The sequence below is a fragment of the Struthio camelus genome, chromosome 20 (genome assembly GCF_040807025.1).
Source record: "Struthio camelus isolate bStrCam1 chromosome 20, bStrCam1.hap1, whole genome shotgun sequence".
In the NCBI taxonomy this organism is placed as follows: Eukaryota; Metazoa; Chordata; class Aves; order Struthioniformes; family Struthionidae; genus Struthio; species Struthio camelus.
Genome location: NC_090961.1, coordinates 3,226,865 through 3,247,975, shown reverse-complemented (window position 1 = coordinate 3,247,975; position 21,111 = coordinate 3,226,865). Strand labels below are relative to the sequence as shown.

The 21,111-nt window shown below is 46.8% G+C and overlaps 1 protein-coding gene across 4 annotated transcripts in view; it reads left to right on the top strand.

Annotated features, from left to right (window-relative positions):
- Window positions 1–9,620: 9,620 nt before the first annotated feature.
- The window catches only part of CAMSAP1 (calmodulin regulated spectrin associated protein 1), a 31,772-nt gene continuing 20,281 nt past the window's right edge, over window positions 9,621–21,111 (top strand). For 2 of the 4 annotated variants that reach the window (XM_068914706.1, XM_068914705.1), the window contains exons 1-2: window positions 9,621–9,863; window positions 10,394–10,556. In XM_068914706.1, coding sequence (XP_068770807.1) covers window positions 10,394–10,556 — 163 coding nt within the window. In that variant the 5' untranslated portion in view covers window positions 9,621–9,863. Of the gene's footprint in view, window positions 9,864–9,974; window positions 10,056–10,393; window positions 10,557–21,111 lie in introns of those variants that run through there. The other 2 variants (XM_068914703.1, XM_068914702.1) reach the window with 1 other exon arrangement.

Here is a 21,111-nt window from a genome sequence, read left to right as displayed (position 1 = left end):
TTTTAATAGCTGATCAGCAACCCTATAACACAATTTGAGCAGAAAATCCTGGTTTGGCACCTGTTTCTGCACCTGGAAGGTGTTTCTCCACTTCCCAGAAAAAGGTGCTTTGGTGAGATTCATTCTTAAGGGTTATATGAAATGTATTTGTTGGTCCCCTGTGACGGACCGATGCCGCATAACGAGGATTTATCTTGGCTGATAAAACTGGGAGCCTCTTCTCCTAGGGCAAGGGAATCCACATGAAGGAAAACAGCTCGAGCGCTTACCGGCTGTCAGTGGTGGGATGCAACCATGTGCACGCGACTAAACCAAGAAGCCCTTTCGCTTGGGTCGTGCCAGTGGTGCTGCTGGCTATTTGGCAATGAGCTCGGGAGCACCTCCAGGTCTTGCCGATGTGCGTGCGGTTGCCTGGGAGGCAGCCGAGTAAGGGTGTAAACGCGGGAGGTTATTTCTCTGAAGAACAGGTGGGGTTATTAGCATTTTTACACAATGTACAGGGCAAGGAAGAGCACCTGCAAGGAGTCTTGTTTCTATAGCGTGCGTTACAGCAGCTTGGGAAGACTTCAGAGTTACTTTCGTTGCATCCTGTGGAAGAGAGGACTAGTCTCCGAGACCTCTAAACGCTTGTTGCTCAGTGCAGGTTTTCAAGTGTGTTATCGATCGCAGGTGTTGTCTTGGTCCCAGATGGCCCCTAGTTTGTATTTCCTTAAATCCACCTACAAGCGCTTTGTGGTCTATCATTTAGATAATGGTACTTCTGAACTTAAACTGGTACAGCAGGTCTGGGCAGAAATCCGCACCTTAAAATTAAAAAGTAGCTGCTATCTGAGTGACAAAATGTGTTGTAATTGCCCTCGGGTTTGTGGGCTCTCTGGAGATGAGAAGCGCGCTTTCAGCGTGGAGCGGTGCTGCTAACGTTATCCTTCAGCCGTGAGAAATGGGAAGGTTACCCGCTGCCTTGGCCCCGGAGGTACTTGCAGCTTCCATCAAAGCCTGCGTCTGTGCCACACAGGGTGGGAAAGGTAAGTACAGGTTGCGCTGGGCTGAGCAAATTCAGCTTGTTAGTAATCTCTCACCTTGCCAACACTAACACAAGTGGCGTGGCAAAAGAGTTGCCTAATTTCCTCAATGGGTGCTTTACCGGAGTTGCTCCCAGCAAGCTGTTTGTTCCAGGGTTTCTTTTTCCATGCACTCCCTTTCCAACCTGAATGGAAGGTTATTAGTAGCACCTATACCCCCCAAGAGGAGTAGAAGAATGTGAAATTACCTGACTGACTCCTCTAACGTATCTACCTGGACCCGGTTCCAGGATGAACAGGAGGAGATGGCAGCTGCTGCCCCCGTGAGTTCCTGCAGCCTGGCAGCCTCGTTCGGTCAGACCAAGGCTGCAGTCCCCTCGGCAGAGGATGTGACCGTCTAATAGTTTGTTCTGCACTTGATCTTGCGGGTTTTTAAATAGTGATCCCATTGTGTGAGAGTTGGAAGGGACGGTGGACGGACTGGCCAAAAGCAGCAGCTCTGGAAGCGGGAACAGATGCTTCGCTATAGGGGAAGTGGGTTTTAGGGCAGAATTAATGGTGTTAATTCTCTTTTCTCTCACTGCTCAAAAGCTTGAACTTGAAATAAAAAATTTAAATGCATGGACCTGACTGGAGCTCTAGTGGGTTGGAAAGTGGCTGGCAACGAGGGGAGTGTCTAGGGTAGGCGTGCGATCACGGCAGCAGCCTCGGGAAGAGGGCCAGCGAGCGCGACCCGAGCCCTCGCCTGTCCCGTGTCTCCAGGAATCCTGTCCCGCAGCGCTGGGGGACGGACGCCCGGTAACTCGAGATGTGCTGGACTAGACCACACTGGACCAAAATAAACCTGGAGAAGTGACCAGCTCTCTCAAAGCCAGGGGTCTAACTTAGACCTGGTTGAAGAGCTGGTGCCCAAATAAAAGGCCCGAGGGCAGAGGCTGTGCGGGGGCCAGCTCCCTCGGCGTCGCCCGCGGCTCGCTGTGCTCAGCCCCGTCGGCGGCTCCCCTTCTTCCTGGCCAGGGGCGAAGCTGGAGGCGGCCGAATTTGGCAGGTGGCGGCCCGCAGCCCTCTGCACGTTGGGGAGCGGATGCTGCGCGGAGATGCGACGCTGTCGCTTCTCCGCGGCTCTCGTTTCTCAAACAGGTTTTGCTGCGGCCGGCTGGCTCGGAGGTGACCTCGGCGCTCCGGTGATGAGCGCGCTCTCCTCCTGCCTGGAGCGGCGAGCTGGTTGAACTGGTTAAACGCGAGACCCGTGGCTGCGGTGCCTGGTGTGAACCAGAGGTTTCGCGTGTAACTAGCGCTTGGTGCTCTTTGAACGTTCAGGCTTCTCCCTGCTGCGCGGGTGCGAGTGGCCGCTGGAGCGCTCGGGGGAAACGATTCCCCAGGGACTAAGCCCTCGCGAATGATGAGGTTACCTGGCTTTTACAAGCTATTGCAGCTCGGGCGTAAGCCACGTTACATTAAGTGAATGTCTGTTTGTGCTGGCAGGAAGGGCTCCCCTGCTGGGAATCGTGCCCCGGCGCCTCGTCCCGCGCGCCCGGCACCGGGCTGTTCAGCCGCCCCTCGCCGCCGCCGCCACCACCGTGCGCGGCAGCCCCCGGCGCCGGGGTGCAGCGGGCTGGCGCTAGCGCTGCAGACGTGCAGCCTCCCCGTCTCCTCTTCCCCTTCTGCCCAGGCCTGGGACGTCTCCGGCTTCCCTGGCAGCGGGGCGTTCGGTTCGGAGCGGGCTCCGTTTCCTGCGCGATGCAGGCGGAGGGCAGCGGCGCCGGCCGCCGGCTCACTGCCGCGTGACCCGGCTCGGCACGGCTCTGCCGAGAAACGCGCAAGGAAAGGAAAATGGTTTGGGCCCTTCTCCGTTATCCTTAAAAGGACACCAGCCAACGATTTCCCTGCTGTTGGCTCGTCACCACCGCAAGCCTCTTCCATCTGTGCTTCCCCCCGCACGAGCTCGTTGCCAGGTTGCACGGGCCGAATCGCGGGCTCCGCTTCCCTCGCGGCCCGCGCTCGCCCCCGCCTCTCGCAGCGCCAGCGCCGGCTCCGGTCCCATGGGCGCCCTCCGCTCCCGCGCGGGAAAGCGCCCCAAGAAAAGGACAAAACGCAACGTTTCCCGTGTAATCTGGTCTCTCCGCTCTAGGCGCCAAACGGCCCTTCCACCCCCTTCTCTCCCCGCCTCCAGGAGCACGCTTGTCCTCCGAGCAGCTCCTTTCCCCTTTCCCTCGGCTCCGGTGTGGACAGATTGCGCCCGGAGTAGGCAAGGGGGCTGTAAGCAGTTTGGAGGTTTTAGGCTTTTTTTCAAGCCCAACTGCCTCTCACGGGCTGGTGGGAAGACGGGTCCCCGGGCCGTGGCGGGGGGCTGCGGCGGAGCCAGGGGCTGCGAGTTCATCGCTGGCGCCTCCGAGCGTGGGAATTCCCGCAGCTCGTCGTCACAGCGCGGCGCTTCCCGGGCTCGCGGCTCTCTCAGATTTCCATGGGTTACCCCCGCCTGTATTTATAGCGCGGCGTGCTAAAAATAAAAGCCTTGGGTGCTCGGCTCCCTGATCCCGGCACCGAGGGCTGCGCGGAGCCCGGCGAAGGCGGCTGCTCGCGGGGGCGTGCGCGATGCCGCTGCTCACGCGGATGACTGAGACATTAAAGCAACCGGATCTTCCTTGACTTCTAGCTCATGTCGCTGCCGCATCACTGTCTAATCTACTGCTGCTCTTGCTAAGCACGGAGCCTCGCGCAGTGTGCTCGTCCCGCTAAAAATACTCCTCTCGGTCGTGTCGGGCTGGATCAAACAAAGCCTGGAAACGAGAGAGAACGAAGCGTGGGGACTTTGGGCTCTGAGAGCCTGATCGTGCCTGGTAAATCCTCGCACGGCAGAGCGGCGAGCCGAGATGCTAGCGAAACGGTCTGGAAGATGTCCGGACGTAGTGCAACGCGTTTGCTCGCGGTGGTCCCTGACCCCCCCGCGCAGGCGCGTGCAGCACCTCGCCTTGCTTTCAACCAGCGCTCCGGTCTCCCGGCACAAGAGAGCGGGCGGCTCGTGATACCCGGAGAGCGGCAGCCAAAACGGCTGAGCCGGAACGACTCGCCGGGAAGCGGACAGCACGGCTGCACCACGCACCGGCGTCACCTGCGCCTGCCCCGACTGCGTCCCCGCTGCCGTCCGTCCCCGCGGAGGCGCTGCTGCCACCAAGCCCTGGGGGTCAGGGCCGCTGATGGGTCCTTCAACGACAGGGCACGGTGCAAATCAAGGCGCTGCCTAAGCAGCCTCCGAAGACCCTCTCCTTACAGGGTGCGGTTTTGCTCTGTGAACGACGCTAGTGAGGGAGGCGGGAAGGGGGAAGGGGCGATTTCGCTCTGCTCTCTGTAGAGCGGTGGGGCTGAACTCCCGCACGTTCCGACGCCAGCTGGAGCGGGTCGTAGCGCTGCCGCCTCAGCCCGGGGACCAGGCCGCCAGCGGCCGCCGCCTCGTGCCCCCGGGAGGGAGAAGCAGCGTGATCCAGACGTAGCGCCTCTTTCTTTGAAAGGTCGCCCGTATCTCAAGACCGTAACAGAAACCGGCCCCAAGGGAATGCCAGTGTCTAGGTCCAACATCTCATTCGTGCGTTTCGGTGAGAAGAGGTGATCTCTGCGGCTGGAAAACTTGGCCTTCGTGCATGCCCCAGGGAGGAGGGAACAAACGGGCCCGTTTTGCTCCCAGGCGAACACCCACCTCCGTGCAGCGAATGCAAAACGTTTCAGCGACGCAGATGTTGTAACAAGCTTTTTGGAAAAGGTTGGTAGGAGCCTGCTGTTGATTTCCAAAGGCAATGCCTAAACGGGATTTGAAGACTACCGGCCGACAGGCCCCCGAGGCGGGCAAGGCGGCCTGCGGCTGGCTCCCCCGCACGTGCGCTTGCCAGGGCTGCTCCGTCCACGCGCAGGACGTGCGGTTTCGGGTGCGAGCGGGCGGAAAGCGCTCCCTCGTGCCCGCTGCTGCTGCCCCTCGTGGAGAGCAGCCAGGAGCAGGAGCGACGGATGCTCCCTTCGGGATTGCAGTTAGATTTCTTTCTTACTCGTTTCTTCTGCCGTTCAATTATTCACTGCTATCCAGTAGTATTTAAATACTGGTGCGAAAGTTGGAGATAAGTAATTTTCTCTCTGTGTAGTTATGCATTTGCAGTAAATGGCGTTTTACTTTCTAAAGTGTTCTCGGGGAAGAAGTGCATTTCAACAACAAATCATCTGGGCAAGGCAAATCAGCAGTCCTCATCACAACTAATTTCTCTGTCCGGACACTACCCAAATATGGCTGCTAATAAGTGTTTAACAAATATAAAGATCCACATGAATGTATAAAAGCGCGTTTGGTCGTCAGTTAGATCACAGCAAGACCCCAAACTTTCAGAGCTCGCACAGAGGGCGGCATCTCTGCCCGGGGCGGACAGAGACGTAGATGAGAGATGAGCCACGTTCGGCCCAAAAACGTCGTTATGGAAGTCCGTCCGGAAAACGTGCCGGGCGGTGAATGCTCTCGCTCCGTCGGCGTCCTGAAAAATAATTGTGCGACTTCAAGCATAAGTCATCTCAAAAGATGAAAATGCCTTATATCCAAAAGCTCTCCTGTTTTTAATGGAGACCCCTAAAAGCCGCTGCCAACAGCTCCGGGGCGGTGACCGGTGCAGAGAACCGCGGCTGCGAGCGAGGCACGCCGCGAAGCCTTCCCGCTGGCCAGCACGGGCTGTCCGCCCGGAGAGGCGAGGAGATGCCGCCCCTGCCTCCGCCGTCTCTTCCTCCGGCAGCAGCAGAGTCATTGATCGGCGTTTGTAACGCGCTTGGAAGATAAGCGCTAAACAGAGGTACCGTTGTAAAAGCGAGGTTGACCCTCTTCACGCGAGGAGTCACAAAGGGGAGGAAGCGCGCTGCCCTCCCCGCGCGAGCGGGGGCCTTCGGCCGTCGCCGTCCGGCCGTGCCGGCCCGCTTCAGCGGCGCGGAGGAGCCCTGCCGCAGCGCAGCCCGTGCCAGGCCGAAACGGCAGGCCGAGGGTTCCCGCGATGCTTCCCCGGCGTCGCTGGCTATACGTCCGGCCTCTAAGCAAGGGGAAAAGAAAGAAACCTGAGTTAACTACTGAATCCCGTCGGCGTGCTAGCTAAACTACCTGCATGTTAACTTTAAGGGAGTAAGTGTGAACAAAGGAAACGCCGTTTGTGCCATTTTCTGTGTTTACATGAAAAATACCGCTTGTTGCACGCAGTTCTGCAAAGCAAGACAAGCCCATGCTATTGCCTATTCTCCAGGCGTTACAGAGCTGCAGGTCATTACTGATAGCTGCATTATGCCATAGAAACTCTTCCCATGTTGCTGGTAACTACCCTCCAATGACTGCTCTTCTATTACTAAGAATAATATTCTGCTCTCACTTCCTAACAGTTGGATACATAATGAACTGTCATTGGAAACTGTCCCGTACAAGGGAGAAAAAGACATTTTAAAACTCTTAGTGAAACAACTGAATCTGCTTCTTTCCTCATTTCGTATTCACGTTATGTTATCCTGGCCTCATGCATCCATGGGATGTTTTAAATGTCTTTTTGAGCCCATCTCTTTTCTAGTGAGAAAGAAATTGTAGTGAACTTCTAGCAAGACTTTTTTTTTTTTTTAGCATTGTAGCATGTGCTTGGGCATATGAAAACCCACGGGTTTTAATATGGGGCCATACAACAGGTATAATTCTCTGCCTTTGGTATAACGGCACTTTTGCTGGGGAAGGGAAGCAAGAGAGTGAAACATTGGACATTATTATCCTTTGGATACCCTGTAAGCGTACCTACCGCTCCACCATGTGTCATATAGGCTATAACCTTTATGATGCCAGCGGATATTTTATTACAGTGTGAATTTAGATCTGATGTCTTTGGGATGGTAAGGGACTGATACTCGCTTTCTGCATACAGACTCTCATACTGATAACTAAAATGTTGTGGAGGAAACAGGAAATCCCAGGCACTCTTCCAGCAAGGGGGAAAACAAGCACTTGAGTTTACTTTTGCGACGTGCAATTGGTGTTATGTTTGACCACAGTAATTTCTCAAAGGTATTATTACATCCTGGTAAGTAACGTTAGAGCTCTGCGGGAAGAGAAGTTGTGCAGGATTCGTCAGTCCGTACGTACTCCCACTCTAAACAGTTAAGGAATCCGGGAGAATAGTCGGAAAATTATTTCATATAATAAAGCAATGCATTAACACTTTCCAGAAGAAAAGCCTTAAAGCATGTTTTACAGCAGAGTACAGGAAAGAGACAAGTGGTACGTAAATTGCACATGAATTTATACTGCTGCTGAATATGAGACAGTCATTAATGTTCTCACGGGAAAAGCAAACACGTTTAGTAACTCACTGATGACCCTCCCATTTCAAATGCAGGCATTTTATCTCCAGGCTGATTTTGAGGACGTTAGCGTTAGATATGGTGCTGAGTCTTTGACGAACCACTTTACCAGCAGCTAAAAAGTAGTTTCCCTGAACATGAATCTTAGCTGCCACTTAAGGACAGGCAAATTCCCTCAGGCACGCCGCTCCCGGATCCTGCCCTGGAGAAAGAAGCCACAGCACATCTCACGGCAGGGCCGGCGCACAGGGATACCTACAGGCGGACCTGAAGGATAGCACTGTAGAAACGGTAGATGAGGCAACACGAAGGGCAGGGCACGTTCACATAAGTATCTCCCAGTTTACCATGAAGTGCTGGTCACGTCTGAACAACTGGCATAAAGAAATCTGCTTTCCGAAGTTTTGCAGTACCTTGTGAAAGGATAGCATTCTCCTCACCACTAGACTTTTCCCCCGGCTCTTTCTTCCCAGAGTTCATTTTCTTAGCCAAAGTTTCCACCGTGTTATCCAGGGAGTTTTCAGGGGTCTGGGTAATGCTGACTTTCCTTTCTGGGGGTGGTCTGCCAGCCTCTTAAAACGCATTTTGTTTCTCTCTAAACAATTCTGACAAGTTTAGCAATTAGACCCGTTCCTTATCTACAGCAAAAATACATCAGAGGCCAAATGAGGATGATTTTCTCCCCGTATGCACTTTCACCCTCCAGACAGGTCACCTGCTCTGGACGTCAGAGGGCCCTTCAGGCTCTGCAGCATGGCTCGTGCCCAGGCTGCCAGTGAAGGGAAACATTCTACTTGAGTTTAAGGAGATTTGGACTGGGCCTCTAATACTTAATCTAAAAACAAAAGCAGCTTGTTATACTAATAATGTCACACAACTGCAGCCTGTAAAAACTGTAGTGAAAAGTGAGCCCTTCAAACAGAGATTATAAAACAACTAGATAGTTATTTGCCAAGGATGTCTATTCTCCTTGCATACGATCTCGCACGCGGAAGAGCGACAGAGGCTGGGACAACCTTTGAACGTCAGATCGTATTTCTTGATGACGTGAAATAAAATGCCCTTCGCTCACACTTTGAAAAGCTATAGGGAAATAAATGCTGGATGTTAAGACACAACCGAATTCGTCTTTTGTGATTCTTCCAGTTGCGTGCAGCAAAAGATAATTTACGAGAAGCGCAACGAAGAAAATCAGGCAGACGGAGGCCCGTCTGCCGTCACTGCTGTGCCGCTCACTGGGCAGGGGCCAGCAGCTCGCTCGCGGCCGTTTTGTGCGTCCAACCGCCGTGTTCGGCCGCCGTGGCCGCGCTGCGCCGGCTCGGGTATGGCGTTGCCGGGCTCTTCCATCTCCTCCCGGTAGCCCAAGCTGTTGTTAATTCTCAATCTACTGTGATTTTGATAGTCACGCTGCACCCAGGAAAGAAAAAAAGAAATCAGCCTAAGATGTTGCTCGTCCAAACGTTTCTTGCTGCTATTTATGGTTTGTGGGGGGGGAGAGGGGAGAAAGGTAAACCAGGTGAAGAAACTCTGTTTGCTAGGAAGCACGCAAGATACCTAAGCAGGTCTTCTGCAGAAAGCCACCTTTGACACCTGTCAGTCACGAGCGTTTCTCAGCTCATCACACCTTGGCGGGGGGGGGGGGGACAAAAGGAAGAAACACTCGTGCGGAACAACCTAGCGGAAAACGGCACGGCTCTTGGCACGCGGGCGGGCGACGCTCTCGGGCCTCCTCAGCCCTTCGCAGGCGGAGGCAGACGGCCGACTGTGCGCCAGCGGCCTCCTCAAAGGGCCACAGTCGAGGGAGCAAACGGACGGGCCCCACGCACCGCTTTCCTCAGCGGTGCCGCAGCCAAAACCACACGGTGCCCTCAGCCCCTTCCCCCCGCCCCTCACCCCGAGTCACCGCCGACCCCCGGCTCGGCGGTTGGAGCCGCCGGGGCTCAGCGCGGGGGTCCCGGGCGGGCCGAGGCCTCCCCGCCTTGCGCCAGGCCAGGCCAGGCCGCGGCGGGCCCGGGGCCCGTCCCCTAGGCAACGGTTGCCTAGCGAGGCCTGGAGGCGGCGGCGGCGGGGTTGGGGGGGGGGTCCGCGCGCCTGCGCACTGCGGCCCCCTCCTTCCCCTCCCGCGGAACGCGCGCGCGCGCCGGCTGGGAAGCAAGAGCGGAGGGGAAAGGCGGGGGGGGGGAGGTGGAACGCTGTGCGCGCGCGCGCGCGCTCGCGCGGGTGGGCGCATGCGCGCGCGCGCGCGGGGGCGGGCGGGCACGAGCGCAGCCAGCCCCGGCCCGGCGGCGGCGGCGGCGGCTGCCTCCTTCCTTCCCTCCCTCCCTCTCTCCCCTCCCACCCTGCGAGCGGCGCGGCGGGACCGGGCTGCGGTGGGGGGGGCCTTCCCCTTCCTTTCCCTGCCCTCACCCCAGCCCGCTGCCGCCCTCCGCCTGCGGGCGGGCGGGCGGGCGGGAGGGCCCCGGCGATGCGGCGGCCGTAGGGCGGAAAAAGGTGAGAGGAGGAGGAGGCGGCGGGGCCTGTAGGCCGCGGCGGGGCGGGCTGCGCCCCTCTCCCCCCGCCCGCCGGGTGGGGGCGGGGAGCCGCGCCTGAGGCGGCGGCGGCGGCGGGGGCGCGGGGGCCATGGGGGTGCGCGCGCGGAGCCTCTGCTGCTGCTCGCGGGCGCGGCGCGCAGCGGAGCCGCAGGTGCTGGCGGGGGAGGGGGGGGCGCGGCGGGAAGGACCGGGGGTGGGGGGCGCGGAGGCAGCGCTTCGGCCTTTATCCGTGCAGGTGATGGGCTGCGCCCCCCCCCCTTTTTTTTTTTTTAATACCAACCTAAACCTTTACCCTCCCCCCCCCCCCAAAAAAAAAAAAAAAAAAAAGCCCAAAAGAGGCTGCCTGCCGTTGCTAAACGGCTGGGTCAGTCCTCGTCGCCAGCAGCCCGCAGGGCACCGGGCCGCGTTGGGTGGCAGCCCCCCCGCTCCCTCTCGGCCGGCGGGCGGGATGGCCGGGGTGAAGTCCGCCGCCTTTTGTTGTTGTTGCAGATGGTGGATGCTGATGCCTGTGCGGCTGGAGACGGTACCCGAAGAAAAATGGATGCCCTGGCGGATAGCGCCGTGGAGATCGTCCCTTTGGAGCTCTATGATTCAGCCAGAGCAAAAATAGCTGCTAATCTACAATGGATCTGTGCTAAAGCCTACGGAATAGGTGAGATCGCTTTTATCAGGAAGGTGTTCTCGTGCCTGGTCGTGTTTTTTTTTTATTCTGCTGCCCCTGCCGTTCCCGAGGTAGTGGAGGTAGGCTTAAATCGCCTTTGTTTTAAATATCGATATGTCAGTCTCTTGTCTTGTAATATTGCGTCCTTCCTGGTACCTTCACCAGGAATAATGAAGCTATATAAGCTACTGTGTGTCAGCAGACCTAATGGTGAACACCCACAGATAGACATTTGGAGATAGTTATTCTGAAGAACGTCTAAATCTTCATTTTAGCTAAGCAGACTTTCCTACGCAGAACTCTATGCCTCCACTTGCAGGCCCTGAGTCCCTTCAGGCTGCTAAGGCTTTGATGTGCTTCCTTGTCTGGTCATCTTGGCCAGCTGATGCTAGGACCTGATGCTCTTTGTATGCTGAGGCTTTGGGTTTGGTTGGTTTGTTTGCTTGTTTGTCAGATTATGGTATTCATTTCAAAATGAACTAAAAAGCAATCCATTTATGGTCAGCAAAATTCTTTTATGTAATAAAAGAAAACCCCACCCCGTTGATTGAAGAGATAAAATATATCTGTGTTCTGTGATGTAAAACAGCAAGTTGTAAGGGATGGAAGAGTTTCTTTCCTTTATGTTGTCAGACACTGTTACAGTCAAACATGGAAAAATAAAGACTTTGTAGGTATCGTTTATACAGTATTTTCCTAGCATCCATTGAGATCTACTTTTTCATTTTGAGCTAGATCTGCCTGTCTTTTCTGAACTGTTATTACTGGATGCTCCTTGAGTTTTAAGTAGCTTCATTATGCAGAAGTGTGACAGGGCGCTTGTTTTTGTTTATCCAGAACAAAACATAATAAAAACATGTGCAAAATCTTGTTTTGGAAAATGAGATAGCCCTGTTCATCTAAGACTAATTTGCCAAACTCATAATATGCTTAGTGGATTAACACGAGCTTACTTTGGGACAAGGCTGAAGAAAAGCAGTCCATTCCTACAGTTAAGTAATACAGAAAAAATATTTCAACAGGGATAATATTTCTCTTTTAATATTTCCAGCTCTGTCAGTGTCCTCATCATCTTCATGATTGTGGGGAAAATAGAAAGAAAATTGTGGTTTTTATAATGTATATGAAGGTATTTCATTACAAGTCATAAGAGACCAAAACCTTTTATCAGATGAAATTTAAAAAATGGAAATTCTGAGAGAGTGTTAATATGATGTTGATGACTTAAAAGAACTGAACAGGCATTTCTTCATGTAAATATTTTTTGATTGCTGGAACTGTTTGCAGTGTTTGCTGAAGACTTTTAGTAATCAGAGATAAAGCATATATTCCAGACATGGAGACACTATTTATGTTTTGACTTTGTTGCAAAAGAAAGCTAATTCTGAAGTGGGATTGACTAGCATGGATCATACGCCACGGAGAAAGCTGTAAGGCCTCATGTTTCTTTGATAGCGTCGTCTGGGGCTCCGTTATGGACTCAGGGATGCGTCTGTGTGTCTTGGACTAGGATTGGTTAATACTAAGTTTGTTCATACACTTGACAACGCTATCTTATATTGAATAATTACTTGGCTTTTCTCTGATGAAAAATTTTTGGGGGGAGGAAAAACCCCAAATCTTTCATAATTTCTTTTTGTCTACAGTAATGAAAGTGATGCCATCTGTAGCGTAGAGAAGGCTGTAGCTGTATTTGCCAGTATTTTGTGCTTGTATGTAGGCTCATTCAATCACATGCTTTAGGAGTTAAATGCCGGGAGCAGTAGGAAACGTTTATTTTTGCTAGGGCTTTTGGTGTTGCCATTCTTTGTTAGCTCCAGTGAGTAAGGTCTTTTGAGCGTATGTATCTTTGTAGGACCATGGCCCAAGGGAAATTTAGTTTGATTTTTGAAATGGTTCCTGCAGGCGTTGTCACATAGTAACCATTACTTCTAGAATAGCATTCCAAAACACTTAGAAACATATAAGCCTCTTTAATTCATAGACAGATGGATTTTAAAAAGTTTCCTCTGTGATGATTATTTTGAATAACGTTTGAACTTAATACATTACTCATCGTCTCGATTTTTGTTTGTTTTAAGATATTGGTATCGTTCGGTGAGCTTGGGACAGTTACTAAGCAGTGGAGAGTTTTTTGTATTTTATATTTGGTGGTTTCTGGAAGTTTTTTGTTTTTGTTATTTTAGCCTTCTTAGTTGTGGTCAATTTGGTGAAAAAATACTTTTCTATTTATAATATCAAAACACTCTCTTACGTTCTGAAGTAATTCTTATCTGTAGGCTTTCCATAACTGTCTTCAGGTGGCTACTAAAGAGTGTTTTTCTGACATGCTAGATTTGGAATTGACATGTATGACTTGACAGAATTTTATGTCCCAGTCTTACAAATGCTAGCGCATGTTGTGCATTTCATTTTCATCTGAGTAAGGCTAAGCACAATTAAGCGTGAGAATGGTCAAGAACAGCAATTTGATTTTAGTATTGACTCTTACTTACAGCCACTCACCACTGTTGGTTTTACCTGAAACTGTGATTTCTAGTTAATGTTACAGGGTATTTGAATTCTCCACTTCTAAGCTTGCTGTGCTTTTGAAAAATGCTACTTCCTTCCTTTTTTTTTTTTTTTTCTTTTAAGAAAAATTATTGGAGGCTTGCAAGACAGATAAGTTGGGGTTGAAGTCCCGGTCTGGGCTCTGTTTGGTTTGATGAGGCATTCCGTCTTTGCTCTGCTCTGCCCATCCTGAAGAGAGAATTTTGGTAGCCAGGCAACTGAGCAGCTACCTTTTCTCTTGGGCAGTAAATACTGCTAGTGAGGCACTCTCCTTTTTGCATGGGAATTGAGCCATATGGGTTGTTTCTGGCAGCAGATAGCTCCTCCTCTCTGTTTCTTTGGTGGCTGCCTGGTAGTCACAGATGGAATCCAGAGGGAGATTTTACAACTGTTTGTCCAAATTCCAGAACACAGAGGAATGGTGTTTTGAAGGAAGGTGTTTCCCCATTTGGTGTCTTCCCCCTCCCTCTCCCCAAACAAATCTTAGTGTACCTGCATCTCTGTGAAGGTCTGTGTACAAACGTCTAGGAACCGTCTGTACACCTGAAAGATACAAAGTCTGTTTGGCTGAGACGGTAGATCAAAGGAACAGAATTGGATTAGAACAATTTTTTTTTTTTTTTAATCAGTGAACTTTGATTGCATGCAGTTTAAATGTGCATTTTAAAATATAAGGAATTCTGATAGCAGTTTGAAAATAAAATTCTTAACCATTAAGTGGCTTAGGAGCAGAGATGCCTTTGACTTTTCGTGGGACTTTAGTTCACGAGATGCTTAAATCTCGCATTCTGACCTTTCAAAAGTAAGCGTAGGAGGTTTAGAAAAGCTTGGCAAGCCAACCGTGAAAGATACTACTCTTTCACAGTCATTAGAATAAACCAGATTTCCAAATAATAATAGGACCACACACTGGAAAAAGCTGAGCAGAGTGAAATGGACCTGATCTTTCACTTCTGCTGTTTCCCTCAGGCTCTGAACAGCAGCAGTCAGAGCTGACAAAACTGGTCAGTTTTCGTTTATTACAACTTGGGAAAATGTACCGTGACAGTCAAAAATTTTGTCTTCTCAGCAGAGTGAGTTAGTACGGCATTAATTTATGTGAGGAATTATGCTTTCCATTGTCATGGTTATAGAATTAAAATTTAGGTGTCAAAGGAGTATATGGAAGTTTTTTTGTGTTCCAGCTTGCTGTCAGCTAGTGTGTCGTTTAGATCCTTTTCGGTAGCAAATGTTGCTGCTTCTGTAAACAGTTTGTAAAATTCAGACTGGTCAAAATAAACTTGGTGGCTTTCACCCACTTATTAGGGCTAGGAGCTTTACGTGATTCCAAAACTTAGTGCTAACATTAACCCAAGACCTTTGGTAAGATACTAGCAGGAAAGCCAAGCACTAATACAACGCGCAGAAGAGGAAATTCAAGTAGTGGCTTTTTTATTTTTGAAGTAGGTAGGCAATATTTCCCTGTTAAATCAGGTTTACAGTACTGTGTAGCTACCCACAGTTAGCAGTCATTGGTGTGGTCAGTGTGAAAATGTTTCCTGGGCTACATTGACTAGGTAAGTGGACTTCTGGGTTCCCTGTCTCTGTTTTGTCAGCTTTCTTGTCAGGTCTACAATAAAAACATGTTTAAGTAAGCTATTGTGTTTTGCAAATATTCTAGTACTTATACATTTGTGTTTTTTCGTAACCCCTATTTCTTAAGCACTGTACATTATTTATTCATCTGAAGCATACAGAGGTGAAGAATTCTATAATTATTATTTTCTCTTCTGCTTCATCTGGGTTTGTTGCTTTCTGCCTGATCGAAAGATATGGTAATAAGAGTGAGCTCACTTTCACCAGCAGTATACAAACTTTTTTGCTTGTAATTTTTTTCTGACCATTGAACTATAAAATTATGTAAGAAAACTTATGATTACGTACAGAGTTTATAATACAGTTCTGTAATGCGAAAACCAAAACACAATGTGATTTTATTTTAACGTAGACTAAGACTTAATTGCTGTAAAAGTGTAACTTCTGCTTCATTATCTGCAGCTCAGGGGACATCTATGCAGTACTGAATAATTCTGTGAACACATACTGATATTAATAAAATTGTACTTAGAATACTAAGAAGCTTCATTCTGTTTCTCGAGATGCTTTGGCTCTTTTTCCCTGTGAAGCCAGTTTTTTATGCTTCTTTTATGCTTTTTTTATGCTTCCGGAGATAAAATAGCACTTCTCTAGCTCAGGTGACGAGTCAGATTTGTTCAAATTGTTGCATTTTTCTTTACCAAATATTTAGGTAACCATCTTTGAATAGGTTTTTGTAAGTGAGACGGTAAAGAAATGGTCGCTACCCTGAAGAGGGTAGGGAGAGTCTTGAAATAATTGTATCTTGGATTGTTGCTGTGTGTGAAGTTATTTTTGTAATCTTATAAACTGTTGTACACAAAATTTATACTTAGTACTGACAATTTTTTGAGAGACTAGACATGAAGGACTAGACCAAAATAATTTTTTTCATGAGAAATTGTACTGGCTCTTTTTTGAGTGCTTCCTCTCTTATAAAAATAGCTGGTAGAGTTATCTCGCTGCTAGACTTGCTGGGACAAGAACACTTAAGATTTTTGTGCTGCTGAAGCTTGAAAAATATATTACTAGCCTGTTTTTGTAAGAGTAGATAGCAAAAGTGAGTCTTTGCTTTATGGTGAGTTCTCTGCTTGCAACTGCTAAGTAATAGGATGTAAAACGTATATAAAATCAGTGTGCAAAAAAGATCTAGTCAACTCTGATCCTAAGCCTAGTCCTTCGACATGGTCTTGGACAATTCTTGATAGAAAACTTAGGACAAACTGAATAGTCAGGACTGCACTTTGCCTTCAACAAGTCTAATTATCCGATTCCATGGCGGTATTTTGAAGTTGCTATAAAGCCCCTGTTAGTTCTTAAGTTTTATGTCTCAGAATACCTCAGTTTGTCTGAAGCTGACAACTGTAAAGCTTGCAATGAAAAAGTTTTCTGCTAATGTTTTCCAAGATGTAACTGCTCGGAAAGCACAGTACGAAAAATGGAAGGGGTTTGCAAGCTTTTCAGTAACATTCAGTAGTAACATAGAAGTGGCTTGCTTTTGGAATCGAGGTGATATCTTAAGACGGTATTAAGATGGTATTTGCTTATTACAAGCAAAGAAGGACATGGTTTAGTTGATTTTGCTTTGCTTTTGCAGGATTTGTTAAATTCAGTCTAAGCAGAAATTTTGTAGCAACAGCTTAGAAGCAAATTGCTCTGATGTTAATTTTTCTGCTGATTTTTCTTCAGAAGTCCAAAGTACTAATGTGTAAAAATATAGATTTTTAGTGATCTGAATTTTTATAACTTCTAAGTACAGTTATAGGTCATGAAAGTAAGGTGTTGAAAAAGATGCTTATAGAAACTAGGGCTTGAAAAGACTGGCCTTTTCCTTGGGTAGGAGCACTGACATACTCGGTACTGAGGCAGGCTAAAAGCATATGACACGTTTGGAGTTGGTCTGATACGTAACAAACGGTGAGAAAAGGTAACTGTGATACTTCTGTATCCTTAGCATATCATTGAAGATTAAACTAACGTTATGTAAATTCTGATGATGTTTAATTGCTCTAAATTTGACAACGTACTTCTGATATTTTGGCAACGTGGGAATCTTGACACTTGCGAGTGGGTTTTGGTGAATGAGCAGACCTGTGTGCTGCAGGTATTTCTTGTACGTGGCATTATACTACAGATAATTAGCAGAGATGTGAAAGGTAAGATAGGTCTTCTAGGTTGTACTTCAGATCTGGATTTCAAATATTGAAGGTAAGACACTGTGAGACAGCTCCTTATTTCACAGTTAGATCAATCTGTTGTGACTGACCAGAAAGGCTGTGTTATCCCAAGTCTGAGGTAATTACGTTGTATACAGGGTAGCTACAGTATGTTGTATGGGTGTTCCTCAACTTACAGTTACACACTTCTACAGCATCCTTTTTGCATTATAGTTCTTCCCGCTGTTTGTTTCTCTCTTTGTTTATCTGTGCCTGCTGCGTGGACAGCATAATGATATCCACAAGAAGAGCATGAAGCGAATTGGAATTATATAGTAAAGTTAATACTATTACTGCTTTTCAGCACTGGTGTGGTTTTTACATCTTAAACTTTCAACAGGCCTTTCAATTTCGACATTGTGCCTTTCTACAGCAGATAGGCACTGGTCTCCAAATTTAGTCAGCAGGAGTGTTGCGTACACTAAAAATATAAAAAAATAAAACTGGGCAAGTGTTTACAGTGAGATAAGTTCAAAGTAGTGAAAAATTAATGTTTGGAAATAACTTGCCATAGTATTAAAATATAACTTCGTATCTCTGTTGTAATCTGGATACAGAACTGCATTATATTCCGTCCTTTGAAACGAGAAGGAGCTATAGAGCAGGAGATTAGTCCAGATACTAGAAGTTATTTTCTTCTCCTGTATACCTTTAATCCTGATCTAATCTGTTCAGTCTGTAAGCGATTATATGGAGAACAGAAACATGAAATTAGAAGGTTCTTCAACATAGAAGATGATGATTTCAGATGTCTTGACTGGAAGCTCCAGAGAGAACAGTAGCTGGAGTATGAGGTGTTCTGGGATTTTTTGTTTGTTTGTTTTTTCACGAGAATCTTAAATATATTGATTTCTGCGTCAGCAAATCTCATTGCTAAGAACTAGATTGACTATTTTATTGCTAGGGAGGACTTTTTAAAAAAAAATCTTTAAAATATTGCTATTTTGAACAAGAATTAGTTTGGGGATGCCTTCCTGTCTGTGTTACGCAGGAAGCTAAGCACCGTGGTCTGATAATCTCTTCTGTTTTCATAAGCTGTGAAACAGCCCGGTCTGATGGATTGTGTATCTTTTGGGCGTGTAAGTGTTGAAGAGAATGCTGCTTTCCATAGCAACTGTGAAAATATGGATGTGTAATATTGTGTCGCCATTTAAAAGGTAGTAAATAGGTTATTTTTTTCCTAACTGTAAGTATTTTTTGCCGTTTAGTTCGTTGTCCTTGAAGTTGAACAGTATTTTATCAGTTCAAGATCTTGGGGGGAGTGGTTGGCAGCTGCTAAATACCACCTTTCTGTTTGGCAGCAGGCTTATGATGTGGGTCGTGGTCGCACCCTGCTTTTATGACTTTTCAAAAGCCGTTTTGGATTTGGGCAAATACAAATCTTAGCTTTTGTGCTGATTTTTCCTTTCTGAATTTTATTTGCAAGTATTTGGGGTTTTTGAATCCATAGACTTGTTTGATTTAACATAGCATCAAACTAAAATCTCACTTCTTTTCTGAAGCTGACTTCTATGTCTGCGTGTAAGTGAGCGCGTCCAGGTATGCCTCTGACGGTTTTTGTGGATTAACATGTTCTGGATTTTGCAATGTTGTGTCAAAGACTAATAATGTGAAAGTTTGGTCAAGAAGGAATGAAAATGATTATACATTTGCTCTTAGTTTTTCCTAATCAGCAAGATAACTAAATGCTGCCATAGAAAAAAATTAAATGTAATTTATTTACGGTAATAGAACATATGGAAATATGCTCTCACAGTTAAAACACTGACGTGATTTTTCATGTTGGTGTTGTAATGGTGGCAGCATACTTCCATATTGGCGCTTTTTTGTTGTTCTTACGATCTCTAAAATAGTCATAGTCAACCTTGGATAAAAGGGACCTGAAGCAAAACTTAAGTGAGCTACTTGCTTATGCAATAATTTGCATAAATAGCTGAACAACTGGATCTGAATAGCTCCAACTGTTTTGTTGGAGGAAATTCAGGGCTTTTTTAATCCAGTTTCAGACAGTCATCTTGGTTACCCTCCTCTGTGGTGGTCTGTGGAATTGGTGGAAGGCATACGTTTATAGTGAAAACATCATGTAAAAGAAGTACTTCCGATTTCAGACATGTTGAATATGCATATGTTTGTTTTTAAAAAAAAAAAAAAACATTTTAAAATTGGTATAGTGCTAATGCTCTTACCAGCAACGTACTTCATCACAGATATTTTAGGAGTATTAGCTAGCGTCCTGTTATTTCCTGTTATTTAAAAAGCAGTGTATCATAGATTGGTTAAAGCGTAGGTGCTTTTAATGAAGCTAAAATGCTGAATAATATGGAGTGCTTTACATTTTGATTTTGGTTCCTTTCTCAGTCATTGGAATTGGAAGCCGTCGGTTTCTTTCTGGAACTGGCAACAACTGTTAAATTGAATTACACCTCAACAGCCTTTGACTGTAGGCCAGGTTTGACTAATGTTAAGAAGATTAAAAATATCTAAATTATTATCTGTCTTACATAAAATGGGCAATCATGTTATCGAATACTTTTTATGTAGTGCCAGTGGGGTTATATTGTCTTTTCCCACCGTCTTCAGTATGTAGTCTCTATAGCAGTGTTAAGTGTCACATAAAAGAAAAATAAGTCTTCAACTTAAACAAAAAAAAAACCTTGAAAAAGCTTTCCATTTTGAACTAAAGAATGAATATTAACAAGAACCTGAAGCCAAGACGGAATGTTAACTCGATTATTCCAAATAACGTACTGAATTTGTGAGCAAATCCATTCTAAACTACTTGGGGAGGAGAGAGGGAAGAAAGACCCAAGAGCTTCAGTTGTAATCGTGATTTAGGAATGCAACAGAATAAGAAGCAGTTTAACTTTTGCTATTTTATAAATAATCAAGCACTTAGCTTTGTAAATAACTTTTTAGATTTGTTTTTTTTTAAAACAGACATTTACATTTTTTCCAACTTCTAAGGGGATAGATAGTTTGTTAAGTTCTACAGCGGTATTACTGGAGATATTCTTAAATAGTTCCAGACATTTTTTGCAGATCATTTGCTACCTTGGATTGTATAACTGTATGATAAATACGTGGCTGTGTATCAGATATCTCTTTGTGTAATTTTTCTCTAGAAATTCTGATATTGTTTAAAGTACTACAAGAAAGATATTTTAGTAGACTATTTTTATGCAGCTGAAAAAAGTGGCAGTACTACTTGACGAGCTGAGTGGTTGTTAGATTTGTTTTGAGAACAGCTGGTTTACTACATATTTGTATTTAAGATGCGAGATGCACTTCTGGTTCATGTAATGGTGGTATTTTATCGATTTATTTACTTTATGAACAGTAAATGCTCTACAGGATACAAATATTGTGAGAATTATTTTGCAGTTCAAAGATATACCATGGGTAGGATTTTTTTTAAATGGGGAGATTTTATTATTTTGGAAGTGAGCAGAATGAGTGTAAATATGCTCCCAAATTAACAATTCTGTTACCCATGGATATTCATATTTAAAGTGCACTGCTCAAGTGACTTCAGGGAAGATCTTCAGAGTGACTGGATGACATAAAATAGAATTTTATGTTTAAAAAAGGTGAAACATCTGGCTTGTATTAAGGCAACACACTTGAGGCTAGAAAGGATTTCTGCTGGAGCTGAAGACTCTCATTACTACTACCAGGCTATTGTAAAGACCAATAAGCTTCTGGTCTGATTACTGAGTATGCGTAGAAGTATTTATTTTGCAATATATCTCTTGTTTTAATTTGTTTTATGTCCTTACAATAATATCAAGAAACTATTGCTAACAACAGTGTTTCCTTCCACTTTCAACTGTCCTAATCAGTGGACATGTGCCTCAGGTGACAGAGTTAGCACCTTTGATTTTGACTGTGCTTCAGATAGTAACGTATGGAGTTTAAATGTTTTTAAACCTACATAGAGTGGTGAGAATATTAGTTCTTAGTGCTTTTCTTTCCGTCAGTATTGCCAGCTCTGAAGCTGTGCTCCCGGTAGCAAATGTATAAATCTTCATGAGGGATGAGAAGGGATGGGGAAGAAGTGCTATGCGAGGATAAAGGCTTCTGTTCTGATAATTTCATATTGTTTGCAAATTACTACATTCAGTACCTCTGTTCAGTTTTATAAAATTGTAAGACAACATATGGAATTA